Source organism: Budorcas taxicolor, chromosome 11 (genome assembly GCF_023091745.1).
Source record: "Budorcas taxicolor isolate Tak-1 chromosome 11, Takin1.1, whole genome shotgun sequence".
Taxonomy (NCBI): Eukaryota; Metazoa; Chordata; class Mammalia; order Artiodactyla; family Bovidae; genus Budorcas; species Budorcas taxicolor.
The window spans coordinates 50,050,655-50,078,321 of NC_068920.1; the positions used below are offsets into that span (position 1 = coordinate 50,050,655).

General features: G+C 58.1%; 1 protein-coding gene across 1 annotated transcript; it reads left to right on the top strand.

Annotated features, from left to right (window-relative positions):
- The first annotated feature begins 2,894 nt into the window (after positions 1 to 2,894).
- On the top strand, positions 2,895 to 24,227 carry TEAD3 (TEA domain transcription factor 3). The gene is made up of 13 exons (XM_052649157.1): positions 2,895 to 3,201; positions 10,567 to 10,818; positions 12,753 to 12,817; positions 18,127 to 18,189; positions 19,015 to 19,026; positions 19,571 to 19,708; positions 19,816 to 19,865; positions 20,449 to 20,510; positions 21,465 to 21,598; positions 21,780 to 21,953; positions 22,151 to 22,291; positions 22,396 to 22,548; positions 22,747 to 24,227. The coding sequence occupies exons 1-13, from the start codon at positions 3,171 to 3,173 to the stop codon at positions 22,858 to 22,860; spliced, it is 1,389 nt and encodes a 462-aa protein (XP_052505117.1). The 5' UTR covers positions 2,895 to 3,170; the 3' UTR covers positions 22,861 to 24,227.
- The last annotated feature ends 3,440 nt before the right edge of the window (positions 24,228 to 27,667 follow it).

Here is a 27,667-nt window from a genome sequence, read left to right on the forward strand (position 1 = left end):
GGCGGGGAGGAGCTCAGACGGTGGGTTGGACGGAGATGAGGAACATCTGGAGCTGGAGCTGCACATCTGGTCGCGGAGCTAGGCTGTGCCGCTTCACCAACACCACCCCCGCCCCGCGCCCCAGTCACTTCCTGTCCAGGAGCAGTAGTCAGTGTTGTTTTAACCCCCTCTGGGACTGTACTGGGGCTCCGAGGAGCCGGCGCGGGCTCAGAGGAGGGGGCAGGTGATGGGGGACGGAGAGCCGGTACCCACACCCCCAATAAAGCCACTTCCTAGGCCCGGACGGGCAGCGGTTCTTCAGCGCGTGCGGAGAACGAGGCGGCGGGAGGGGTCCGGGGGGCGGACTGGAGGCCTCCGATCCCCCACCCCCGTCCCGCTCCGGCCCCGGGGCGCTCCCGCGTCCCCTCCCACGCGCCCATCGCGGGTCCTACCGAAACTCGGCGGGCTCGCGGTGTCGAGACGCCCCCTGCGGGGGCCCCCGGGGAGCCGGGACGAGAGGGAGGGCCCCGGAGGTACAGGAAGAGGGGGAAAGGGAGAAATTCGAGAAACAAGCCTCTCGGGGAGAACCAGACAAACCGGGTTCGGGCAGGGCGGGCGCAGCCTCTAGGGCGGGGCCGGTTCTGGGGCCCCGGGAGTCGGGGGTGCGGGCCCTCGGGCCGGAGAGGACGCTCCGCCTCGGCCGCTCGGGACTCGGGGGGTGGAGGGTAAGGAGCCCCGAGGCCCGTGCGCCCTGAGGCTCCGCCGGGCTCCTAGTGACGCGGCACCCGGGCCCTGGCCCCGACGGGAGTCCTGCCCTCGAGGCTGGAGCTCCGCCCTCGGCCCCGCCCAGGCCGGAGCCCCAGATTCCGGCGGGGAACCGGGGAGGTGGGGGAGTAGCGCCCGGCGTTCCAGGCAGGTTAAGAGCGCCGCTCCGGGCGGGCGAGGAGCGAGGCGCCCGGGCGCGGAGAGGCCGGGCGGGCTGCCGCGGGGGTCCCGGAGCCCCGGGGTGGGCGGCCCGGGCGCCGGCCGGCGGCGGCCCCGCGCGGCCCCGCCCCTCGCGGCCGGTGCCCGCCCCGCTCCGCGCCCCGCCCCCTCCTTCCCCGCAGCCCCCACCCCCAGCCCCGGCTCCTCAACACAAACTTTCCGTGCGGCTCGCTCCCTCCTCCGCGCCCGGCGCCTCCCGCTCCGGCCCGGCTCATTCCGCACATTCCGGTCAGCCCCCTCCCCACGACCCCCCTCCCCCGGCCCCCCTCTTCGCTCCCTCGGGCCCGGCGGAGCCGCCCGGCCGGAGCGCCCCCGCGAGATCGGACCAGGTAAGCCGGGCGGACGCCGGGAGGAGGCCCCGCTGGGAGAGATGGTGTGGTTGGTCGGTGCTTTGGGGGGGGGGGGGAGCAGTCGAGGGGGGGCTGGTTCCAGAGCCATTGTCCAGACTGAGCCTGAGCCCCGGATCTGGGTGCCGGGAAGTTTAGAGGAAAGGGGGAGAAGCTCTCCGGGAAGCCCCGCCCACCCTCCCACCAACCCCCCGCGACCCGGACGAGTTGTTCGGGGGGAGGTCGGGGAGCCGCGAGCCTGGCCCCGGTGCCAGCGCCTGTCCAGACGTCCGCATTTGGGGGTGTCGAGGTCGGGGTTCGGGGGCCCGCACGGTCTGGGGTTGGGGAGGCCTGCCACCGGGGAGCTCGTCCCCGCAGCGCCCAGCCCCTGCCCCCGCCGCCCTTTGGACTCCCGGCTGGCGCTCTCTCGGAGCCCGCCCGGCCCCAGCTCCACGCAGGCCTCGGGCCGGGCCTCCGGGCGCCCAGGCCGGCTCCCGCGCGCGGTGCCCGCAGCCGCGCCGGACTGTGGACGGTGTCTGGCAGCCAAGCTCCACGACCCCGGGCGTGTGCCCCCTGAGGGGGGCAGGGGCTTAAGTTGCCTTCAGTTCTGCCGCTGGCGTCGGGGTGGAGGTTTCGGAGTTCCAGCCCTGAGCCCTGTGAGCCTGGTTCCGAAGGGGACTGGATTTGGGGCCTTGTCTTGGCCACACACTTCGTCAGAGCCCGTGTTTAGACTTTAGAGGACTTGAAGGCGGCTTGTCTCCTCCAACCCCAAGCCCCACCATTGTCTGTCATGCCCTGTACTCCTGCCTGGGGAAGGAGAGCTGGGAGCGCCTGTCTGCCTCTGGTTTCCAGCCTAGCGGGGCCCTGGGGCAGTGTCATTGAGACCAGACCCCACCGTGTCACCTTTCCGGGAGAGGGGCCCTCATCCAGGGCTGAGAGATTTTTTTTTTTTTTTTTCTGTGAACAAGGGGGATTGAGGCCTTGGGGTAGAGCTTCTCAAGGGAGGGAAGCCGTCCCTCACCTCCCTCTGTGTCTTTTCTCTCTCCAGGTAGAGGCAGAACCAGGTCAGGCCTGAACTTGTAGCCGAGCAGAGCAGGGGGTGGGGGTGGGGGCTGGACACAGCTCAGAGGGGCTGGTGCCCAGGGCGGCTCTGTGTAGCCTGCCTCCCGCAGCCCCAGAGCAGGGGGGCCAGGACATCTCGTTGGCCAGCATGATGGGGGCAGCCTGGGGCAAGGAGGGACATCTAAAGTTGCCAAAAGTTAGAGTTTCGGTGAGAAATGAGGTCTTCCTCCCACCCAGATTCTTGCAGCTCTTTTTCCCCGTAGAGTTGCCACCGCAGACCATGGTTCTGGGGTCTTCCTGGATCCCCTGCTCACCCTGTGAGCAGGCGATGGACAGATGTCTTTTCTAGGACTAGGGTATATGATGAGGGGGACTCGCGGGACCCCCAAATGCCCCCTCCTCAGAGAGAGGCTGGGATCCAATGGGAGTCTCAACCTCGTGGGCCTTCCCCCACTATCACTCCCCGCCCCCCAGGGAGGGAACAGTAATTAATGCTAATTAGCTCATTTGGCTGAGTAGGATGGTCAGTGATGGGCAGGTCAGAGCTGTGTGTATGTGTCTGTGTCCTGGGCCCTGCTCCCACATTCATCCTCAGGTTTGCAGATCTTGGCACATTCTGAACAGTTGGGGAAATTGAAAAGGAGACATCTCAAACAGAGGCCAAGAACTTAAGAGATCTGGCCCCAGCTTGGCCTCTAACCAGTTGTGTCATCCTGGTGGGCCTCCGTTTCCCTGCTTGGAATCCAGGACTTCTCTGGTCCCTTTTCTCTGAGCTTCTCCAAGTCTCTCTTTGGTTCCTGGTCAGTCGGCCTTCCCATCATGGAAACTGAACCTGGTGGGATCTGGAGAGGTGAGTTGGTGATCAAGTGGGTCTAAGGAAGAAACTGAGGGCTGACCGGGGGGTGACCGAAGACAGCGAAGCCAGTGAGGGGGCTGAGAAGGTTACGGCAGCAGGCATCAGGGGGCCAGGGAGGCCAGGTGGAGTCAGAGAACAGTCCTGGGAACTGGCTGTAGGGTCTGGCAATGAATGGTGTTCAGAGGCCACCTGGATGGCCAGCCCTTTCCCAGACCCCTCTGAGGGCTCAGGGTGGAAGCTGGAAAGGAGCAAAAACTCCCAGTCCTCTCCACCTCTTTGCTCAGGAAGGGAGAGGAGCCAAGGGGTCTGGCTCACAGGGAGGACAGTGCGGGGTGGCGGGGGGAGCTGGTGGTGCCAGGCCCCAAGGAGCCAAGAAAGAGGGCTCCCAAGGCTGCAGCTCTCCGTGGAGGTGGCCGGGAGGTCCCAGCCTCTGCTTCCCATGTGGGGTCCAAGGGGTAGGATTGAGGATCCAGGTCTCCGTGGACCCCTGGGGCCATGGTGGGGGAGCTTCTCTGTTCAGAGCTGGGGTGGAAGCCAGCTGATCACACTTGGCCCTGTCCCTGTGGCCTCGCCCTGTCCTCCCCTTCCCCCAGTGTTGTGACAGCCTAGGGTGGTCTGCCGGAGAGGCACTGCCCCTCGGGGCTCTGCCTGTCTGCTCAGGGCCCCGCAGGAGGCTGGGACCCACAGGCCAGGGGACCAGAGAACCGTGGTGAATCCGCAAAGCCTCAGCCCCTGAGGTTTCCTAGAGTGCTGATTGCTTCCTGTGCTCCCTGCCAGGCCCACAGGACCGGAAGTGATAGAGGGAAACGGGAGTGCAACTGTGCGTGCCGCTGGACCTGTGTGTGTGTGTGTGTGCGTGCATGTGCGCGAGGCCAAGAGGGACCCTCTGTGGGTGACACCGTAGGGGTGGTGCATGTGAGGGGAACTGGGGTGAAACCAGTTCATGTGTGTGACTTCACTGGACGGAACTGTATGCGGCATTGTGACTTTGTAACATGCATGTGTGAGACGCTATGACGTTCTCAGCATGTGACGGGCTGCAGGTACTTGAGTGAAACTATGAATGACGTTCTTCGTGTATGACTGACGCTGCGTGCGTGCGTGCTTGTGTGTCTGTAGGGGATCTCTGTGTGTGTGAGGGGCCATCACACGGGGTGGGTTTGTGAAAGAAACTGTCTGCTTGCCCAGTGGTGTGAGCTCATAGCCATGTCCGGCACTGACTGGCCGGGATTCCGATGCTCCACCTGTGTGAGGGCCAGTCCCACCGTGTGATGCTGTGTGTGTCCGAGGCAGGATGAGGCACACTGTGTGCCGGGTGTGCTTACGTGTGACACGCTGAGAAGCCGTTATGACACGATGGACTCTACCTAGTGCAGCATGCGAGTGCTGAGAAGCCGTGGCGACGGCTGAGTGTGAAATCAGGTGTGTGGGTGAGACGGAGAAAGAAAGTCCACATGCCGAGGGTCGGTGCCGCTTGCGGGGTGAAACTGACCCTGTAGTCGGTCACATCCATGGTGGTTTGAGACAGTGGGGCCGTGGGGGTGACATCCTTCAGGGCTGTGGCATATATGGTGTGGGATGCCGGGTGTGTTGAATTTGAGGGCCCGTGACCCCATGCACGTGCATCTATGTGGCGGATCACCAAAAAAAAAAAAAAAAACTGTTAGAAACAAAGGATGTAATTAATGAGGCTGAATTGTGCACTTTAAAAAGGTACTTTTTTTAATCATGTATATTTTATCACCATTAAAAAAATTAAGGGACTGCCCTGGACTGCCCTGGTGGTCCAGGAGTTAAGACCTTGGTGCTTCCACTGCAGGGGGCACAAGTTTGACCCCTGGTAGGGCTGCGTGCAGCCCCCCAAAAAATGTTTCTTTAAAAACGAAAGAAATGAGGGAGATGCAGGGGACAGTGGATGTGCCGGACAGTGGCTCTGAAGAGGGGTGTGTATGTTTGAGAGAGAGGAGGGGCCCAGGGCAAGCTTCTGTGTTTATACATGACATTGACGGTGTGACTTTCCCGAGGAGGCAACAACCGACTGAGGGACGGGTCACAGCTCAGTGGCTGACCCAGCGTCCAAGGGGTCCTCTGACACGGTGAGAACTGTGAAACCCAGAGTCACCCCTTTACTGCACGCCCGCCCTCTCCAGCCTGGATCCCTGGCCTTCCTGGACTGGGTCGGGATGAGGAGGCTGGACAGCGGCTCTGAGTGGGGGGTGAAGTCTGGGAAGTGGGCCCCTTCTGTCTGCAGGAGGTTTGAGGGCTCGAAGCCTCTTTCCTCCTTCCTACACTGCTGGAGTGGGGAGACAGTGAGGGGGAGCTTTGGAGAGAGAAGCTTGGGGGGGTTCCCCACCCCCTCGGCTCCCTGAGAAGCCTGTGCCCTAGGAGAGGGGGTGGGTGGGTGCAGAGGCTGGATTCCCAAATTGGAAGCACATTAATAAGCTGGGCAGCGGGGGAGCCCCCTTCACCCCCCTCCTAGTGGGCTCTGCAAATTGCTTCCTCCTGTAAAAATCTCAGCCTGGCCCTAGGGAGGTGGGTACTCCCTCCCCAGCCTGGCAGGGCGTGGTCACTTGGCAGGATCCCTTGGGGGGCTGGGGGGGGTCCTTGGGCTGGAGGTGGGGGCAGCGGACACCATGCGCATCCCACCCGCCCTGCGCTCCCTGTCCCAGCACAGCACAGCTACTTCTAGGGTGGGAGCCTCTGGCAGCTGGAGAACAGCTGGCCCCGCGGTGGGGGTGGGTGGGGAGGAAGGAGGGAAAGACAGATGGGGGCGGGGAGGCTCTCCGAGCCTTCCTCCACTGCCGGCCCCATCCTCAACCCCCCCGCCTGTCAGCCCTGCCCTGGGCTGCCCTGGTCTGGAGGCAGGGCATTCGGGATGAAACTGCTGATTTCCTGATCTTCCCACCCTTTGAGTGAGGTTCTCACTCAGCATGAGAGCACTTTGGGGGCTGAGTTCCTGCAGGAGCGGACAGCTGCTGCCGCTACCCCCAGTGCAGACAGCGGCTCAGTCGCCTTCTCGGTGGGGCTGCTACCTGGGGAGAGTGGGGGGATTGCTGACACCTGCCTGGACTGGCCTGGCCTGGCCTGCATCTCCCATGAGGCCCAGGCTCTGGGGAGGCCCAAGCTTCAAGTCTGTCCCTGCCCCTGCTTGAAAGGCAGTAGAGGGAGGGTGGTCTGGAGTTGGGGGGGAGTGGGAGGGGCTGGGGTGGGCGTTTAGGTCCACTGTGGCAGCCCCGACCTCCCTAGCCTCCACCCCTGGAGCTGTCCAGCCAGTTATTCCAGCAGGTCTGGCCCCAGGGAGGGGAGTGGGCTGCAGAGTACCCCTTATCTCCCTCAGGGCCCCAAAGCCTGCTCGCCTAGCCTCCTATCTCCCACCTGGCCACCACCCAGAGGCATCTTCTGACCTCCCAAAGCCCTGGGAGAAGGGGAAGCAGGTGTGACTGGTCAGATCGAAGGTAAAGGCCATATGAGACCACAGAGGCCTGCAGGCCCTGCAGGAACACGGAGAGGGGAGGTCCTCCGAGAGGAGGGGTCCGTCGCCCCGGACGTGGCCCCAGCCCCCAGCGACGGCTCCCCTGTCACTCCTCCCTTCCCCTTCGGTCTCCTCGCGCGCTTTTTGTCCTTGACTCCCTGTGCCTCTTTCTCTCTCCCCCCACCTTCTGGTTTTCCGTTTCCGCGCAGCCTGACCGTGTCTTGGTTTATTGATTGGCCCCTCTCAGCTGGGTCTCCTGTCTCCTCCGTCTTGGTCTCCGTCTTCCTGTGTCTCTGTTGGTCACTCGCCCCCTCTGCGCAGTGTCCGTGGAGCCCACCCTCCTGTTCTCACTCCAGCTTTCCCTCTCTGGGTCTCTTCTCTTGTCAGTTTTCTCGGCTGTCTTCTCTTCACCCACTCCCAGACTCTCCCCCATCCTGTACCCCACATCCCTCCAGCCCCTTTGCCCCTCACTTGCGTCTTTCTCCCCCTTCTCCCACCCCTCTTGAGAGCAACGCAGAGGCTCTGCACACCTGGGCCAGCGACAGTGAGCGGCTGGGGCTGCCACCCCTGTGAACCCCACCATGGAAAGGGCAGATCAGACCCTAAGCTGGGTGGGGGCTAGCATCCCTGGGGTCAGCTCCCTTCACCGTCAGCCTCAGGATTGGCCTCAGTCCAGTCCTGCAGCTGTCTGAGGGGAGCTCATAGCCTCCTCCCTCCCCGCAGGCTGAGTCCCGGTGGTTTGGAGTCTAAGGGGGGGGCCCACTCTCTGTCCTCGCCCCAGGGCAGTAACTCTGGGAAGGACAGAGTGGCTGTCCAGGCTCTCCTCACTGACCCCCTCCTGAGTGACATGGCAGGACAGAGACCCTACCTAGTTCAGCCCCCAGCCAGGCGCCACTGCCCACCTGCCAGTGCCCCGAGTGTGTCTCGTTCTGGGGGGAGGGGGTGCAGATATTCTCACTGGGCGTCAATCTGGGCACCCACACAGCAGCATAACCTGCACACACAGTGCTCCTGGGCATGGCTGTGTGGGGTGGGGCGTCACCTGCGGGCCCCTGGGTGGGTGCCTCAGGCCCCCAGGAGTGTGCCCGGAAAGTGGGTCTTGCATGTAGCCTGTGAGCCAACGGGAGGGACGGTGGTCCCGCTTCTCTCCTTGACTTGTCCTTGCGGCGCCCCCCCACCCCCGGGGCTCCCCTCCCCCTCGCCAGCTGCCAGCAGTCCCGGCCAGGGGCCGCCGCCCCGCCCCCCCAGTCTGTCCCAGCTCCCAAGCACTGCTGTGTTCGCCATATTTGGCCACAGTGCTCCTGCGGGGGGCGGGGCGGGGCTGACATCACCCTGAGAAGGGGGGGCCCCCCCGCCGCCTGGGTGAGGGGAGGCGGGCAGAGACTTGGGGGAGGCAGGAAAGTTGCTTTGGAAAGTCTGGGGCTGACAGGGCCCCCCATGTGCCGGGCCCCTGCTGCTCTGAGGGAGGCCTCAGGGAAGGATTTGGGGGGAAATGGGCTGAGGAATCTGTTGGGAGGGGTCTTAGCTCATCGTAATCCCTCATCTGCCTCCCCTCTAGAGCCCACCCATCTGTGGCACTGTCAGACCTGGGGGAGGCTTTGCATCCCAACTACCCCAGTACAGAAGCCACTGTGGTCCCCCCCACCCCGCATTGCCCTCCCCAATTAGACTTGGCCTCAAGGGGTTGAGGAGGGGATGGAGGTGGGGATGCCGTTCCTGGGCTGAATAGAGAAGTGTGGCCCTTGTGACCCGTCAGGAGCACGGCTTCCTCTCTCCATGGCTGCCCTCTGGTGTGTCTTGAAGGCCTTCCAAGGAAGGGTTATGGCAGTAACCTGGGGGTCCTTGAAGCTGCTCCAGCCACCTGGGTTGAGGGGATCCCCTGGCCCAGACCCCACTAGGCAGACTGAGGATGGTTGCCATGACAGCCGGGTCTCCTTTCTGTCTAGAGATGGTGGGACTTCTCATCTTGGTTAAGAGACCAAAGTTAGATCGCCTGTGTTCAGAACCCAGCTTTGGTACTAGCTGTGTGTCCTTGGGCAAATTGCCTAACCTCTCTGTTCCTTGGCTGTCTTGGAAATAATAATAGTAGCCACCTCATAGGCGACGGTGAGGATGGAGTGAGTCAGTGTGTGTCAAGTCCTACTAGTGCCTGCCATATGCAGGTGCTGTCGTTTGTAGTGATGTGAAGTATAAACTCTGTCCACCTGACATTCAGGCACCACCCCCCGCCGGGTCCAGCTGCCAGCAGCCACCTTCACGCCTTCCAGAGTAAACAGGTGGTCCCCACAGGGAGAACCCCCACCCATTTGGCAGGACCTGGAATTCTTGTTTGAAGGGAAAGAATTCTCTTCCCTGGCTTCTGTGGTGTTCTCCCACCTGGTTCCCTTCTCTCCGTTCAGCCCAGAGCACATCTCAGAGTCTAGCCATCTGGGGCTCTGCAGCTCCCTGGATCCTGAAAAAACACTGGACGTGCAGTTCTGAGGCTGGAAGGGGCTGGGGGTGAGCCGAAGGGCTGTGTGTGTTGGGGGACTGTCTGGGTGTGGTCTGCTTTAATAACCCAGCTCAGCGTGTGCAGGGAACTCAGGGTTTATAGAGCCCTGGCCCTTCCACCATGTGGGCCAGGGCAGGGGCGGGCGTGTGGGTGGTTTATGGGCTGCTGTGGGGCTGGGAGGTGCGGGAACAGGAAGTGGGATGGAGGAACGGGTGGGGTTGAGCAAGGCTGTCAGCCCGGCACCTTCTCAGCTGCTCCCTTACCCCCCAGCGTCGCTCCATTCTCCAGGATTCCTAGGGCAGTTCCTGCCCTGAGATTAGGTTCCTTGGCAGGGTTCTCATGAGTTAGCTTTTGAGGAAGGCAAAACCATACCCTCCCTGGATCAGGGACCCTCATCCCATGGCAGGTCCTTGGCAGGGTTGGGTTGATGCTGGGGGAGTATGAGGGGTGAAGTGTTAGTTGCTTAGTCGTGTCTGACTCTTGCGACCCCATGGACTGTGTAGCCTGCCAGGCTCCTCTGTCTGTGGAATTCTCCAGGCAAGAATACTGGAGTGGGTTGCCATGCCCTTCTCCAGGGGATCTTGCCAACCCAGGGATCGAACCTGGGTCTCCGACATCGCAGGCAGCTTCTTTACTGTCTGAGCTACCAGGGAAGCCCACGGGTGGGGGTCCCTGATCAGGGCTCCTGACAACAAGGAGGAGGAGAGGCAAGGCAAGAGGCAAGGAGCCCTTTAGAGAGCCGCAGAAACCCTTGGCCCTGCCTGTGTGGTCCTCCTCTCCCCCTTGTCATGGTGCCTTTGGCAGCTGCATGGTCTTGTGAGCCTGCTTTTCTCGTCTGAATAATGGGCATCACTCTTGCCACCCCTCTTGCCAACCCCCCCCCCCCACACCACCTTAGTTTTGAGGGTTGAATGAATATGAAAGAACAGGTGGTGGTGGTTTAGTCGCTAAGTTGTGTCCAACTCTTGCGACCCCATAGACCATAAGCCCACCAGGCTCCTGTGTCTATAGGATTTTCCAGGCAAGAGTACTGGAGTAGGTTGCCATTTCCTTCTCTGAAAGTACTTTTTCCCTATAAAAGTACTTTTTCCTCACAAAAGCGCAGTGCAGGTATAAGGCATTTTATTGTTGCTCTTAATCCCCACTAGTACCATGTCTTGAGTGTTAAGAGCCAGGGATCATGGTTGGCACTTTGATCTCATTTCATTTTAGCCCTCACAACCTCAGGGAGACCTTTCCTTCCTTTTAATAAGGCTCAGAGAGGTGGAGTCACTCATCCAAGGTCACACTGGCTAAACCACTCCACCCTGGAGCCCCAGCCTGGCCCCTGGGGTGGGAGATTGCTGTTGTCTGGAAGGGCCCTGCCCTACCTAACCCCTCTGCTTCTGCCCCCCAGGCTCAGGCTGCCCAGTGGGCTCAGGCCCAGAGCCCAGAGCAACCAGCACAATAGCGTCCAACAGCTGGAATGCCAGCAGCAGCCCCGGGGAGGCCCGGGAAGATGGGCCCGAGGGCCTGGACAAGGGGCTGGACAACGACGCAGAGGGCGTGTGGAGCCCGGACATTGAGCAGAGCTTCCAGGAGGCCCTGGCCATCTACCCGCCCTGCGGCCGCCGCAAGATCATCCTGTCAGATGAGGGCAAGATGTATGGTGCGTGCAGGGAGGCAGGGGACCCTGGGCCAGACTTGGGGAGGCGCCTGGCCCTCCCCGCCCCTCCCCCTGCTCTCTGCCCCATCACCCAACCGGTTTGGCGAAGTCCTGCGGGGCCTCCAGCCCTCCTCCAGCAGGGCGGCCGGGCGGGCGGGCGAGTCTGGGCGTGCAAGCCTGTGTGTCTGGATCCTCCTCACAAACAGGCCAGGCTTGCCCCCTCCACCAGAGTGCAACCCACGTGCGACACCCCCGCCCCCGGCTGCCCCTCCTCTCCTCGCCCCTCCTGGCCTGGAGGTTTCGGGGTGACTCAATGGGCCCTGGAAACTGGGTCAGTTCGGTGGGTTCTGGTCTGGACCTGAACACAGGTCCCCCTCCTAGGAGGATGTCGAGGGGGGGTCCCTCCTAGGAGGATGTCAGGGAGCCCCCCAAGGGCTGAGGCCTGGGGTGGGTTCCTAGTGCAGAGCAGGGGTTCCCACCATCATGGGGGGGTCGGGGAGGGTGACTGCAGGGTGGTGAGAGGCCCACTCTGGGACAGGGCCTGTGTGGGGAAGAGGGTCTCACCTCCTCCCAGGCCTCCTGCTTGCCTCCCTCTGCCACCTGGCTCACCTCCTGCCTCCAGAAGGGAGTGTCCCCCACACCCCGTTCCTTCCTCAGAGGGCTCTCCCAGGGCTGCATTTTTGGGATAACTCAACCCTTCTGCTCCTGGCTCCTTGCCAGCATCCTCCAGCTCTCTGGAGTGGGGCAGGCCGTCAGCCCGTCCATGCCCGGTGTCCAGCGCCGTGGCGGGCACAGAAGGGAGACAGCTGGGCTGCCATGGTCCCCTTCTCCTCCCATGGGCACACGCCCACTGCCAGCCCGGGCCCACTCGTGGGGCGGGCAGGTGTTCCCGGGTGCCTTCCCTGGGATGGGGGCCACCTGCCCCCACTGCCACCTCCCAGATGGCCGGGGCAGCCCCGCAGGGTATTTTTAGACAGGGTGGAGGGAGTGGGGTGGAGGGGGCAGGCAGGAAGGGAGGGGCAGTGGGCCTGGCTCTGTCATGGAAGAGGAATTTGGAGAATGTGGCCCTTCTGCGGAGGCTGTGGAGTTGGGGGGCAGGGGGCCTAGAGTTCAGGGTAAGGGGTGTGCCCCCTGAGGATGCTGACATACACTGCGCTGTGTGTCTCAAGCACCGCCCCTCCGCTTCACAGGGCCAAGCCCTCAGACACTGGCCAGCCTCTGGGTCCCCCGAGGGTCTGGGGTGCAGAGCAGAGCTCCCCCCATCCAAGGCTGACAGGCTGAGCTTGCTCTCACAGGGCGGGACAGACACTGGGAACCAGTGACTTGGGGGTGACAGGCTCAAGGACAGGGCGATATGCTCAGTGACACCTGTTGACCCAGGCTGTCAGTGTAGAAGGCATGCTGGGGACTGTCTGGTCCTTCCTGGCTGTTTCACCAGAGAAGGGCAGGGACTTGCCCAAGGACTCCTGGTAGCCAGGACACCAGGACAGGGACCCAGGGCCCAGAATTCTCACAGACACGCAGGGATGTGTGCCCAGGGAGAGATGTCACACACACCCTCGTTGACAACATGAGGGGGAAGGAAGCCCTGCCCGGGGCTGGGAGTGGGGGGCCCAGCTGTCCTGCCTCCCTTTGGCCGCACCCGCCCCTGCCCGTCTCGCAGGGAAGGCCCATCAGGCCGCCTGACATCGTTCCACCTCCTGCTCTGCAACCCCTCCCCCAATGAGCAGCCCCCCCACCCCCCTCGCCAGGTCCTGGAGGCCATAGGGGAGCCCTGGGACTTCCCCTTCAGCTGCCCTGCTTGTGCCCCTTGGGGGGCGGGGAGAGGGGTGGTGTGGAGTGGAGACAGAGATGGGGGAACAGGCATGGTGTGGTTTCCAGCTGGGGAGGGGCTCTCCTCTTTGCCCACTTCCCATTTTCCTCTCATCCCAATCTAGGTCGAAATGAGTTGATCGCACGCTATATTAAATTGAGGACGGGGAAGACTAGGACGAGAAAACAGGTAAGAGATGATTTATACTGTGCGCACCACCCCCTCGAAAGACACCCTCTTCCCTGCCTCCTTTAGCTCCTTCCTGGACGATCTAGCCCACTCCCCTGCCCACTTCCTTGGATTCGCCCCATTACTCAGCCCAGGTTCCCCGACCTGGGATCGAACCTGAGCCACCCACATTGGGAGCGAGGAGTCTCCTCCTCCACTGGACCTCCGGGGAAGTCGCTGCTGTCCTTTGTGACTGCCCCCCTCCCCCAGATCTTTGGTTCAGCAACCACAAATCTCTGGGCAACTGTGGCAGCTGTGTGTCCCTGCCCTGAGTGGCTCACTGACCAGGCAGGGAGACGGACGGCTGGACAGATGAGTGCAGAGGGCGGCATGGCTGAGATTGGAGTGTGTGCTATCGGACAAGCATCTAACCCTGACCAGCCAGGGGAAGGGAGGAGGGAGGGCTTGGAAGGCTTCCTGGAGGAGATGATGCTCAAGATGCCTTTTTCTAAGAAGGAACAAGATTTAGCCGGGCAGGAGGAGAGGGAGATGATTCTTCCAGGCCGAGGAAGTTGGCTGTACAAATAATAATTGTTAACGCCTCCAGAGTTGACTTTATGTTCATGTATTTAGTCCTCGTAGCAGCCTTGTGAAGTAGGTACAGTAATTAACTCCATCTTACAAGTGAGGAGACCAAGGCACAGGAAAGTTAAGTAACTTCCTAAGGTCGCTTGGCAGGTTGGCCATTGGATCCACTGGACAGGAAAAGAGATTTCAGTTGGTGTGGTGTGTGGAGGGAGGGGTGGAGAGATTGAGCTGGCGCCCAAGGGCCAAGTTTCCCTGGGGGCAGCTGGGTCCCTGGAAGGGCCTAGATCAGGGAGTGGCAGCTGTTAAGGCCTGTCAGCCCAAGCACCCGAGGCAGTGCTTAGGGAGAGCCAGGCAGAGGCAGGGACCTAGGTCAGCGGCCGTGGCCTGGGCAGCAACCGTGGGTAGCGACAGTGGACACAGAAGAAACTGGCAATCTGGGAGATGACTAGGTGGCTTCCAGTCCAGGGAGGAAACCTGAACGGAGCCCCTTAAGGTGGGTTGTGTGTGGGGTGAGAGAGGCAGGCTGAAGTTAGGGACCTGGAGAACCGAGGTCAGCACCACCCGGTCAGCACCGCCCGGACCTCCCTGTCTGGGTGGGATTTGGGCCTTGCCACCCACCCCCGAGATCCCCACTGTTTGCAAGGAAGGCTCTGAGTCCACTCCCCCAGTGTGGAAATTGCGCCCTCATTGTTCAGGCCTTTGTTAGTCACTCTCCCTGGGCCAGCGCGTGGTTGTTGTTGTTAGTTTATTATTTATTTCATTTTACTTGGCTGCACCAGGTCTTCCGTGTGCCACACAGGATCTAGTTCCCCGAACAGGGTTTGAACCTGGGCCCCCCTGCGTTGCGAGCTCGGCGTCTTAGCCGCTGGACCACCAGGGAAGTCCCTGGGCCAGCTCAGACCGTACAGCATTTATTCATTTAGCAAATCGTTGAAGGTACTACTGTGTTCTCTCGGCACTAGGGATCCCTCCAAGAACCGGACAGACAGGGCCCAGTTCCCTGAAGCCTGGGGCCATGGGAGGAACACTAGCTGTTCAGCCCCCGGCTTCAAATACTTGCTCCTCTACCTGCGGGCAGGGGATGCCTCACCTCCCAGCCTCTGTTCCTCAGCTGTTCAGTTAGCTGAAATGTAAAACAGAGTGTATTTGTGTAAGAATTTGCCACTTCTATCGCTATTATTATTATAGTCATTACAGACCGCCATCCCAGGCTCAGGAAGAGGGGACTGTCTTGGGCAGGCGTGTCCTGCTTCACCCAAAAGATGTGTTTACAGGAACCTGTTGGTCAGAGTGGGCAGGGGCCCAGGGATCTTTAAATGAGACCAGGGAGGGTAGCAGATCCTCTGAATTCTGGGTCCAGCATCACACCCGCTCCTGGCCAGATATCCCAAGAAAGCTGGCTGGACAATGACATTTCACATCCTAGCTGTTGTTAAGCTCAGGATTTTAAAAACCTCTGGCTTTTATCATTTTGCAAGGGTGACACTCCTCTAACTTTATTATTAGAGCTCTGATGTCTGATATCTCCTCAAAGAGGGACCCAACCTATGGCTGTGAGAACAAGGCGTGTTTTTATGTGTCACAAAGAGCAATGCAAGGTTTTTTGGTGGTTTTCATTTTACTTTTGGCTGGAAAAAAAAAATGCAGTTTTTAAATTTATTTTTTATAGCTACTTACACCAATTAATGGGCTTCCCTCATAGCTCAGTGGTAAATCATCTGCCTGCAATGCAGGAGACCTGGGTTCAATTCCTGGGTCGGGAAGATCCCTTGGAGAAGAAAATGGCAACCCACTCCAGTATTCTTGCCGGGAGAATCCCATGGACAGAGGAGCCTGACAGGCTACAAGCCATGGGGTTGCGAGAGTCGGACACGACTTAGCGACCAAACCAGCACCACCACAGCAGTTAATAGCAAGTGCAATGCCTCCATGGGCTTCCCAGGTGGCTCAGTGGTAAAGAATCTGTCTGTCAAGTAGGAGGCGTGGGTTTGATCCCTGGGTCAGGAAGATCCCCTAGAGAAGGAAGTGGCAACCCACTTCAGCATTCTTGCCTGGCAGATCCCATGGACGGAGGAGCCTGGCGGCCACAGTGCCGAGGTCGCAAAACGTCAGACGCGACTGAGCGACTGACAACAGCAGCAGTGCCTGCATGGCGAAGGCACAGCTAAATATTACAGTAGGATTAAGTCCCATGTGACTTTCAGCTGTCACAGAGTTGGCCATCTGGAGATAAGTCCTCTGGGCTGAGGGCCTATTGGTAATGGCCAAGTGGGCTCTGCTGCCAGGCCACTTGGGTCCAGCGGTGTGACCTTGGATAAGTTGCTTAACCTCTCTGTGCTTTGGCATCATCATCCCAATCATATTAAATTGGGAATAATATTAGTGCCAACTTCTTAGCATTGCTGTCAAGCTCAGATGAGTTGGTGCATGTAAAGTGCCGGGAACAATAGTAACTGTGTGGAACTTCCCTGGTAGGCCAGTGGCTAAGACTTCGAGTGCTCAGTGCAGGGGATCTGGGTTCAATCCCTGGTCAGGGAACTAGATCCCACAGGCCACAACTAAAGATCCTGCATGTTGCAAATGAGACCAAGTACAGCCAGATAAATAAATAAATAATACATTCAGCAACAAACAAAAAAATACTAGCTGTGCTCCGTAAATGTTGGTTATTGTCCTGATGTGAAATGATCAAGAATCTTGCTGGATGTAGGTCTGAATCATGGGCGCAGTGCGATGAGAAGCACTCATTTGGGTCCTCACCAGATAGCAGGGGGCCCTCCAGCAGCCCTTACATAGTAACTTTTAATCCATGATTAGAAAGAAAAACTGTTTCTTTGTGGCGATAAAAACAATTTGCAAGGCAAGCCAACAGCAATTGCTGCTCCTGAAATGGAAGCAGCTTAGAAGATTCTCCAGTTCCTTCCTGCTTGTTTCATGGAGCGGGGGTGGGTGGGGGAGGTGGGTACGGGGGGGACAGAGATGTTTAGTTCTCTGTGGCGCAGGGTCAGATCCTTGACAATGTCAAGGGGGTGTTGTGCAAGCCCAAGGTGCACACATCCAGACTGGCTAGCTCAGTTTTGCCAGTTGAGGGAGGCTTCAGGAAGGAGGAGCTGGAGAAGAAATGCAGTTAAGAGGATATACTGTGTACATAGAGAGAGTACACACTGCCATGTGTTAGTCCGAGGGGAAGAAAGGTGTGCTGGGGAAGGGAGCTGCATGAACAAAGCAGGAGTGAGACCAGGCCTGGTTCCATAGGCCGGCAAGCTGGGGTCTTCTTGGGAGGACTTAGGCAGAGGTTCAGGGGAGACCTTCTGTAAGGGATTTGGCCTTGATGGGTAATCTGGTGGCCAGCAGGGGCATTATGGTCATGGCTAGGAGAAGCCAATGGCACCCCACTCCAGTACTCTTGCCTGGAAAATCCCATGGATGGAGGAGCCTGGTGGGCTGCAGTCCATGGGGTCGCTGAGAGTTGGACACGACTCAGTGACTTCATTTTCACTTTTCACTTTCATGCATTGGAGAAGGAAATGGCAACCCACTCCAGTGTTCTTGCCTGGAGAATCCCAGGGACGGTGGAGCCTGGTGGGCTGCCGTCTATGGGGACACACAGAGTCGGACACAGCAGAAGTGACTTAGCAGCAGCAGCAGCAGCAGCCTCTGAGATCCCAACTGGAAAAAAAAGGGGTCCAGTGAGGAAGAAGTCACGTGTTCTTGGAAGAATACAAAGGTGCTCTTCCTCTGTTTTTTACCAGTCATCTTTTAATGGCTGCTAACTCTCCATTAGGATATGAAAGGATTCAGGGCTGCCAGGCAAAGGTCATGGTCAGGAATGCAGAGTATCCCTTCACATCGGGCCTCTTCAGTGGTGCTTGCCTGGCCGCTTGTGTTTGAACTCCTTGTAAGAATAGCAGTAGTTGAAAAGCTTGTAAGCTGCCAGCACCATGGAAAGTCCGGCAAAGCTTCCTTTCTTCACATTGACATACTTGTTGTCATACTCTTGACATGCTCCAGCAGTGCCTTTAGGGGCGAAATCCTGCATCAGTATCCAGCTTAGCAGCTCCCCTGTTTTGATATCCAGGAGCTTCTCCAGCTGGTGGTATGACTGATGCCGTCTTGGATTCCAGGGGGTCTCTTCTTCGTTTACTTTAGATGCAGCCCTGCATCAGGGCACATGGCTTGGCCAGCAAAGCTTGGGCTTGATTTTGGCCCTCACTGGTCAGGTGCTCTTACGCAGTGAACAGCTTGTGCAACTGTACATGGCAGTCCTGGAAGCCACAGTAGGCTCATGATCAAGACAGGCCAAAAGAGAGCGGAACTGGCAGTGCAAAGGGGTGTCTGCCCACAGGGGCCTCACAGCCCCCACCCCCACCCCCCGCCTTACAGTTGGTCCCAGGAATAAGGGCTGGGATGCTCCTTGCCTATGGCCACCCCAGCTATGCCTCCTCACTCTCTGTGTTTTCCTCTCTGGCCGGGCACGGGGCTGCCCCTAGGTGTCCAGCCACATACAGGTTCTAGCTCGGAAGAAGGTGCGGGAGTACCAGGTTGGCATCAAGGTATGTCAGGCGCCTGACCGGGGCCTCCAGTGCCCACCCCACTCACGGTGCCTCCTCCACTGTCTGCGCGGCTCAGGCCTCTGCCTCGGCTGGCCCTCCGGCCCCACTATGGCTCTCCTCTGGCTGAAGCTCTGCTCTTGCCTCTCCTGTTCTTTCTGCTCTTTTTCTCTTTCCTTTCTCTCTCTGCAGGTCTCTAGCCACTTGCAGGTTCTAGCCAGGCGGAAGTCTCGGGAGATTCAGTCCAAGCTGAAGGTAGGGGGTCCCCTGCCACTTGGCCTGGCCTTGCCCGGGCCTGGTGCTGCTCTCTGACCCCAGCCCGGGACAGGGAACCAGTTGTGGAGCTATAGGTGGGCAGCACGGGGGTCTCAGAAATATGAGAAGCAGAAGAAGTCCAGTGGCCGCCTCATGCTGCACAGGGCCACGGTCCCTGGAGACAGGGAGGAGCCCAGGAGGACAGCCCGCCCGACAGCGAGGGAGAGGAAGACCATCTGGGGGCCCCTGAGGCTCACCTCTCTTCTCCTCCGTTTTCCTTTTCTCCTTCCTCCTAATTGCTGCTTGCTAATTGCATGGGGACTTTGGGTGGGCAGGGAGGAGACACAGGGTGGGGGGGACTGGCAGGCATGGCCATTCCTTGTTTTGGGCACTCGATCCTGGTGGCCCTGTGGCTGAGGATCTCAGAACCTGTGCTTATGGCCCCAGCCTGGGTAAGCTGCACCTCTTCTCTGCCCACGGCTGCCCAGCAGACCAGGCCTCCTGCCCCTGCTCCTCTGCCTGTAGCACAGCCCCACGGGGTGTGGACAGACCCAAAGGGCCCCAGAATGGTCCCCTAACTAGATCTCCAGCCCCTCCACCCTCATCCTGCCCTTTCCAGGGCACCCTCAGCCGACATGGACTCCCTCTGGGTGGCAGTGGGCTGGGGGAAGGTCCACAACTGCCTCTGAGCTTCCCTGGGCCCCTCAGGACCCTGACAGACAGGTGGGCATTGAGAGGAGGGTGGTGAAATGACATGCCCCCCACCCCCCACCCCGTCCGGGCTGCTCTGGGTCTCATCTAATCCATCCTCCTTCTCTTCCACAGGCCATGAACCTGGTAAGTAGCACTGCCCCTGCCCTGGGGGTGGGGGAAGGGCAGTGGGTGGGAAAGCACCTATGCAGAATTGTCAGATTATGGATTGCAAAATCAGTGTCATAGACTGTGCAAACAGCATTATTTTTAAATGGATGATAGTGGCTCTTAAACTTTAGCTTGTATCAGAATCACCTGGAAGGCTTAGAGAGCCAGATTTCTCGGCCTCACCCTCAGAGTTGCAGAGTCATTAGGTCTGAAGTGGGGCCTGAGAATTTGATTTCTAGTAAGCTTCCAGGTGATGCTGGTGTTTTGTCGGTCCGTGGACCAGACTTTGAGAACCGCTGATGAAATAGAAACTATGGGTGTGTGACACACAGCAAAATAAAGGGAAATATTTTTCACATATCCTGGGTTATGGAATAAAATAAAAGTATCTCTTACTGTGGATTGTAATCAGAGGGATGATGTACACTTAGGAGACAGGGCCTGGGACGGGGCCCCTGAGCCAGGCCCCCATCCTGTCTCTGGCCTGGTCTAGGCCTCACAGGGCTCCTCTCCTACCCAGGACCAGGTCTCCAAGGACAAAGCCCTCCAGAGCATGGCGTCCATGTCCTCCGCCCAGATTGTCTCTGCCAGCGTCCTACAGAACAAGTTCAGCCCACCCTCTCCTCTGCCCCAGGCCGTCTTCTCTACTTCCTCACGGGTACGGGGCTCCTGGGAGGTGGGACTGGCGTGAGGGAATGCCTTTAGGGTGGGCAAGGTGGGGGTCCTGAATACTGAGGGACCTTGGCCTTTGTCCCATCTCTGCAGTTTTGGAGCAGCCCCCCTCTCCTGGGACAGCAGCCTGGACCCTCTCAGGAGTGAGTACTGGGAGATATCCTTCCCCCACCGTTTTCCTTCCCCTGTCAGCCATGTTGCCCTTCCCATCTGGGTTCCAGCAACAGCTGAGCAAAATCTTAAATTAAAAATAGAGGGTTGGAGAACACCAGTTCAGAGAGCTAATGCTTCTGTCTGTTCACTCATGTGTGTGTTTATTCATCAACCACTTGTCATCCATGTTACAATTATTTTTCACTCAGTTAATCCCTGAGTCAGTCTTTCAGTCAACAAGTCGGGTAGCCAAGTACTCTCAGCTCCTTCAACTCCAGGATGAATTTCTTCCTAAGACTCGCCCTCGGTTTAATGAGCAGGTCTGCAGGGTGGGGTTTGAAATGCTACGTTAAATGTGCACATCAGTTGTGAGATGCAGCCAGACTTCATAAAAGTTAAGACATGAAGCAAACAAAACACTCGGGAGTTAGTTGGTCGACATGCATTTCGGGGAAGTGCACAGGAAGGCCAGGTTCCTCCCTACAGGGGTCCCAGATGAGACCCATGTGACTGGGCCAGGCGGAAGGTGGGGAAGGGGGCGACTCTCTAACCAGTTTGTGCTCCTATCTGCAGCATCAAGCCCTTTGCACAGCCAACCTACCCTGTCCAGCCGCCCCTGCCGCCGACGCTCAGCAGTAAGTTCCCCTCACAAGGCATCCACCACCACCTGTCCCCGCTTCAGCACCTACACGTCTGCTCGGGAGAGCCTGGGCCTGACTGTGTGTGTGTGTGCACGCGTGCGGACACATGCATGTATGGATACTGGGAGGAAGGGATGGGTAGCATCTGTAGGGGATTGGAACAGGCCAGGAATAAGCCCTTTACCTTTTACCGTGTTGCTTCCAAAACTCTGTTACAAGTACACACCACCAAAAGTGTTACACTGATATGTGTGTATACATATAATTCCTTCTAGGAAAATACACCAAAACCTTAACAGAGTTTTACTTTTTCTAGGTATTGGGGTTTTGGGTAGTTTTTATTTTTCCATTTTCACTTTTCTTATTCTTTTTGAACTTTTTATTTTGTATTGGGGTAGAATGGCTACCCACCCCAGAATTATTGCCTGGAGAATTCCATGGACAGAGGAGCCTAGCAGGCTACAGTCCATGGGGTCACAAAGAATCAGACACACTGAGCTACTAACACTTACAGCCAATTAGTGTTGTGATAGTTTCAGGTGAACAGCAAGGGACTCAGCCATACATATACCTGTATCCATCCTCCCCACTACCGCCCCAGCACCAATCCAGTTTGACACATAACGTTGAGCAGAGTTCCCTGTGCTATACAATAGGTCCTTGTTGTTTATCCATTTTAAATATAGCAGTGTGTACATATCCATCCCTAATTATCTCTTCCTCTCAGCAACCATAAGTTCATTTTCTGCCTTTTCACTTGCCTTGTATTTTCTGTTTGGACACACATTAACAGTGACACAAGGAAAATCCACTGGTGTACATTACTGAGGCCACAACACACGGGGGTGCAGGGTCCACACTGCACACAGGCCCTGTGCAGACGAGGGTCAGCTCTGTGTGTAACCGCACAGCACCCCATGCAGACGAGGGTCCATCTCGTCCTCCCAGGTTACGAGCCCCTGGCCCCGCTCCCCTCAGCTGCTGCCTCTGTGCCTGTATGGCAGGACCGCACCATCGCCTCCTCCCGGCTGCGGCTCCTCGAATATTCTGCCTTCATGGAGGTGCAGCGAGATCCTGACACGGTACCGTGGGGTTGAGGGCAGGGTCTATGTGGTCTGGGGCTGCCGCTCAGGGTCATGCGGCTGGGACACTGTGGCGGGGGTGAGGGGGGTCTGTCTCCGTGCAGCCCATTGCCCCCCCACCCTGCCCCGGGGCTTGCACGCTTATGTGCTCTCCTGACCCTGTACTGGGCCCTCCCCACAGTACAGCAAACACCTGTTTGTGCACATCGGCCAGACGAACCCCGCCTTCTCAGACCCGCCCCTGGAGGCAGTGGATGTGCGTCAGATATACGACAAGTTCCCCGAGAAGAAGGGTGGCCTGAAGGAGCTCTATGAGAAAGGGCCCCCCAATGCCTTCTTCCTCGTCAAGTTCTGGGTGAGCTGCCCTCTCCCCTCTGTCCCCGACGGCCCCTGCCAGGAGCACAGTGGCCCCCAGGCCCGCCCTCCCGCTGCTGCCCGTGCCCCTGCCCTCTCTACCTGGGCCTGTGGGTACCATTCGGGCAATGGGCCCCCGGGCGGGATGCCTCCCTTGGCCTTGGGCAGCACCTCACGCCAGCCGGCCCCCTCTTCCAGGCCGACCTCAACAGCACCATCCAGGAGGGCCCAGGCGCCTTCTATGGGGTTAGCTCCCAGTACAGCTCGGCCGACAGCATGACCATCAGCGTCTCCACCAAGGTGTGCTCCTTTGGCAAGCAGGTAGTGGAGAAGGTGGAGGTGAGTGGGGGGCCACAGCGAGGGACGGGGCTGGGGGGTGGGCTGCTAGGAGTGGGCAGGCCAAGTGACTCCTGCCCCCCGCCCACCTCCTCCGGCTCCCGCAGACTGAGTATGCCAGGCTGGAGAACGGGCGCTTTGTGTACCGCATCCACCGCTCGCCCATGTGTGAGTACATGATCAACTTTATCCACAAGCTCAAGCACCTGCCAGAGAAATACATGATGAACAGCGTCCTGGAGAACTTCACCGTCCTGCAGGTGTGGAGGCGGGGGCGGGGCACCCGGGCACAGGGGGGATGGGGGTGGGTCAGGGGGCACCCGGGCACAGGGGCCTTGAAGTGGGGGTACCTAAGCCCATTCCTCAGAGGAGGAGCCTGAGCCCCAGAAAGGAAGACCCCTCCCCACACCCCAGCCCTGGGCCGCCTGACCTCCCATCTCTTCCTACCCGGCCCCTAGGTGGTCACCAGTCGGGACTCCCAGGAGACCCTGCTCGTCATTGCTTTCGTCTTTGAAGTCTCCACCAGTGAGCACGGAGCCCAGCACCACGTCTATAAACTCGTCAAAGACTAGGGTGCCCTCAGCCCCCACCACCACCGCCACCACCACCAGGATCCAGGACGAGTATCTTTCCCACACGCCTGCCTGGTCCCCCCACCCCAGGGGTCCAGAATGGAGGACTCATCCACCTGCCAGGCCACAGGCCCAGGACCCGGGAGGCCTCCCCAGCCACCCCTGCACGTCCACTCCTTGCCACTGTTCTGCGCTTTCATTGAAGGAGGAGAGAGGCGGGGCTCAGCGCCGGGGCAGCCCGGCCGGATGCTGACCACCGTCACCAGCTCTGCCCAGCCTCAAAAGACTGGGAGGATGCCTTCCAGCTCAGGGGTGCGTGGCTGCTGACGTTTCAGGGGACGGTGGTGGGCGAGGAGCTGGAGTGCAGAGGCCCCAGACAGGGGAGTATCGAGCTGGGGTCTTGTTGGGAAGAGAGAGGGCCCGTGCTTTCTTTGTGCCTGCAGTGTGCCAGGCCTGGGGCAGGCCCCCACATGCCATCCTCAGACCCTGAGGGGCGAGAGTGGGGCTCAGTGTCTCCATTGAGAGACCCGGGGGAGAGGAGGGCAAGTTGGGAGTCCTCCCCCAGGGCAGCCTGTCCCTAAAAGCCCAGGTTTACACTACCTCCATGGGGTGGGGGCCAGCCACAGGGGCCAGAGGGAGTCTGCACTGAAGGGCCAGGGTAGCTGGGGTGGGTGTCCAAACAGACCCCAGGGCCCTACCAGCCTGCAAATCCAGGCCCCAGGGGCTTCCTGGTCAGACCCCAAGCTGCCCTGCCTGGCCTGGTACCAGCCCACCCCTGAGAAGCCTCCCTGTGGGCAAAGGTTCCCAGGGCCAGGCCCGGGCTCCAAAACAGGCTGGAGGGTCAGGTCCGAGGATGGAGTCCCAGCCCCTGCGGAAGACCCATGGCCCGGGGACAACGGACAGCAGAAAGGTTTGACAGTTTCTCTTGCCTGAGACTTGCATCTGGTGGTGAACCCTCGGGGGATGCCGTTCTCTTCTGTTCTCCCCACCTCGGTCTCTCTGGCCTGGAGCGGCGGCTCCCCGCACCCAGACCTGGGACTGCTGGGTATCCCTCCCCATCACCCGGGCCCCTCTGCCTCCAGCTGCCGCCCGTGGGTATTTATGAGTTTCATATGAAGTACTGTGCCCCTTCCTTCCGCCGCCCCTGAGCTTCCTGAAGGTCCTCACAGTTTGCATATTGCTCAGGCCACCTCCAAACCTAACCTAGGTTTTATAATGTATATTATATATTTTTTGTGTATTTTTTAAAATCCAGCTGTGATGGGTTATATCATACATGTGGCACAAGGCTGGGGCAGAAGGCCTGAAGGCCCGGCTCCTGCTTAAAAAAAAAAAAAAAAGAATTAAAGTTATTTGTTTGTGGGCTAGTTGTGTGCCCGGGTGGTTGTGTGTCAGGCCTCTGCACTTCGGGTGGGTGCTCCCCCTGGAGCAGGTCCTAGTGGGTCATCCCGCCCTGTCTCCGCTGGGTAGGCGGGGGGGCGCCCGATTCTGTCCACACTTAAAATAGATATGTGCTGGGACTTCCTGGGTGGTCCAGTGGTTGAGACTCTGCGCTGCCAATACAGGGGGTGTGATTCAACCCCTGGTCTGGGAGCTAGATCCCACATGCCATGGGGTATGGCCAAAAGATTAAAAAAAAAAGAAAAAATATCATTAAAAGAATAAATATGATTCAAGGGTCTTGGGAAAGCTTTGCCGACTCCAACCTTTCTCCCACCCCCCCCCACAAGTTGAGCACAGAAGTGTGACCAGCGCGGGCCTGAGCCCTATGTTGCACTGTCTCTTTAAATGCGGTGACTTGCCCCAGGTGACTTCAGTACTGAGATGGGGCCCCTGTTAAATCCCTACAGTCCGTAGGGGCCACTACAGGTTTTACCATCCCATCCGCACTCCACGCGTGAGGAAAGAACCTCAGGGAAGTGAGTGCTCCCCAAGTGGGTAGCTGCTCGCTGGGGGCAGCCGGATCCCAAGCTGCTGTCCTCCGCTTTGAGCTCTCCTGTGCCTACACAGCTGGGACCACAGTGTGGGGGTGGGGGTGGGGCGGAGATGGTGAACTCAGTGGACAGCTGTTTATCCGAAGTTCAAATCAGGGACTTCTCTTGACAGCCTGTGTTCCCAATGTAGTGCAGGGGTGGGGGCGGGGATTCAATCCCTGGTCAGGAAAGTAGGATCCCGCGTGCCACATGGTGTGGCCAAAAAAGATTCAAATTTAACTGGGTATCCTGTATTTTCATTTGCTAAACCTGGCAATCCTACACTGAAATCTAGATCATTCTGGCCCAACTTCCAATTTTGCAGATGGGGAAACAAGAGGTTAAATATTCTCACTCAGCTGTCAGTGGCAACACCAGGATTTGAACCTGGTCTTCTGACTTCAAGCCTAGCCACCTAGTATACTATTAAATAATCAGGTGGCCTTTTGTCTTGCTCCACTGAGACTGTTGCTTGCAAGATGGAGAGGGTGCCTGGAGCCCCAGCCAGATGGGAGGGTGTCCTGCACACAGAAATTGGTTTATGAGAAACCCACCTTGTGCTAGGCCTAGGGCGGGATACAAAATCCAATCTCTACGAATAGGTGAATATATCTGCTGAGTGCTTGAATCATCCTCACGTGGGTTAGTGCCTTCACACTCCTGGAGTAAACAGCCTCCAAGTAATTTCTATTAGAATAATATAGGTCTCATGAAAACTCAAGAAATGAAATTTGACTGCCTTCCTCACTCGCCACCCCCACCCCCACATAGAAATGCAACAGATTCGGGGTGGGTGAAAATTACGTGGTTCTGAGGTCTCAAAATAGCGAAGGAACTCAAGAAGAAGGTGGGTTTATGAACCCAAAACCTAGGGCTCTCTCCTGGAGGTAGCGCTCCCTGCCCGGAGTTCTGTGGGAAGCTGTAAGGAAAGGCCAGGAGAGCAGGGATCCAACGAACCCCTCTGTTCCCGTTTCCATGTCCTTAGGGAAGATGGAAGTGGGCCATCATTTTGCCAGGTCCACAAAGCCTAAGCTCTGTCATGAGGTTTCCTGGGGGCTCTCTGTTTCCCTCTAGTACCAACGCTGGCTTCTCAGGTGGCTCAGTGGTAAAGAATCCACCTGCCAATGCAAGAGACACGGCTTCAGTCTCTGGTTCAGGAAGATCCCCTGGAGAAGGAAATGGCAACCCATTCCAGTATTCTTGCCTGGAGAATCCCATGGACAGAGGAGTCTGGAGGGCTACAGTCCATGGGGTCGCAAGAGTCGGACACAACTTAGTGACTAAACAGTAACAACAAATGCTGGAGAACTGGGGCCCCCCAGATTTCTAACTCAGGTGCACACTAGGCTTTAGTCAAGAGTCATCCTAGAGGCTGGGGCTTGGCTAAGATAGCTCAACTGTCACTTATAATCAAATCAGTCTGCTTTCCGTCCTGCCTCCCACTCTTGGCTCTCTAGTGTGGTGCTATGGGCCTCTGGAGGGCAGGCACCGTGGCTCTAAGCAGCTTTTGAGCAGGCCAGCAGAAGGCAGGGAGTCACAGTAGTCTAATATAGTTTTTAAGGACTCCTGCACCAATACATGGAGAAGGCAATGGCACCCGACTCTAGTACTCTTGCCTGGAAAATCCCATGGACAGGGGAGCCTGGTGGGCTTCAGTTTCACTTTTCACTTTCATGCATTGGAGAAGGAAATGGCAACCCACTCCAGTGTTCTTGCCTGGAGAATCCCAGGGACGGGGAGCCTGGTGGGCTGCTGTCTATGGGGTTGCACAGAGTCAGACACGACTGAAACGACTTAGCAGCAGCAGCAGCACCAATACATAAGGCTTAATAGATCTTATAAAGTGGGGAGTAGGTTTAATTTTTAAATCCAGGTGATGCAAATCAGTAATCCAGTAAGACTCAAGTTTCCAAGAATTTCCAAAACGTGCCCATAGAGTTTCCAAATCTATTTTTATTAAGACTTGGCGCTTCTACCACAGAGGGCATGGGTTAGATCCCTGGTTGGGGACCTAAAATCCCACACTCGGCACAGCGAGACAGAGTGGTTGGGGGTGAGGGGTGCGAGGGTGCGACTGATTCTGAAGGCACCTTATTCTTCCCACGCATCACCATTGATGAGACAGCTGTCCTCAGGATGACCTCCATTCCATCCTACAGCCAGCTAAGCCAGACAAGCAGGTATTTATGTGCCAGGTCTAGAACACACATGTATGTAGCTCTGCCTAATTACCATTTTATAACCACTGTTTGAGTACCAAGTGCCTGGCACTGTGCAAAGCACATCATGCTTTCAGCAGGTACCTTCTTCAGCTCCTTTCAGATAAGCTTTCTGGAAGAGGCTGGCTCAGTAGGTACCCATCGTTTCTGAGTGGTAGAGCTGGATTCACTTAGGCAATGAGGGCCTTAGCCCACAATCTGGTCTCGCACCCAACACATTATGCACAGCTGGTCATGGGAACCTCCTCCAGGAAGCCCTTGCTTTGCTGTGATCTGCTCATGACAGCAGGCTGCTAGCAGCTGGTCTCCTAGAAGTGACTTGCTTCCATCTCACAGGCTGTGATCATTCTCTCAGAATTGGCTGCCGAAGGTACGCTTGGGGCCCACCTTCCGGGAGGCTTGCTGGCCATAACTAACCGCTCTCAGACCTTTTGCTATACTCACCTCTATAAGAGACAGGACAGAAAATGTAGTCACTTGTGAACTACCTTTCATACTCTATTCCTCTAGTTACCAAATCATAAATTTTCCCCGTATTACCTTTTTTTTTTTTGGATAACAAAAACCACAGCTTCAGAAAATCCCCTAAATCGCTTAACTCCCAGCTTTCAATGT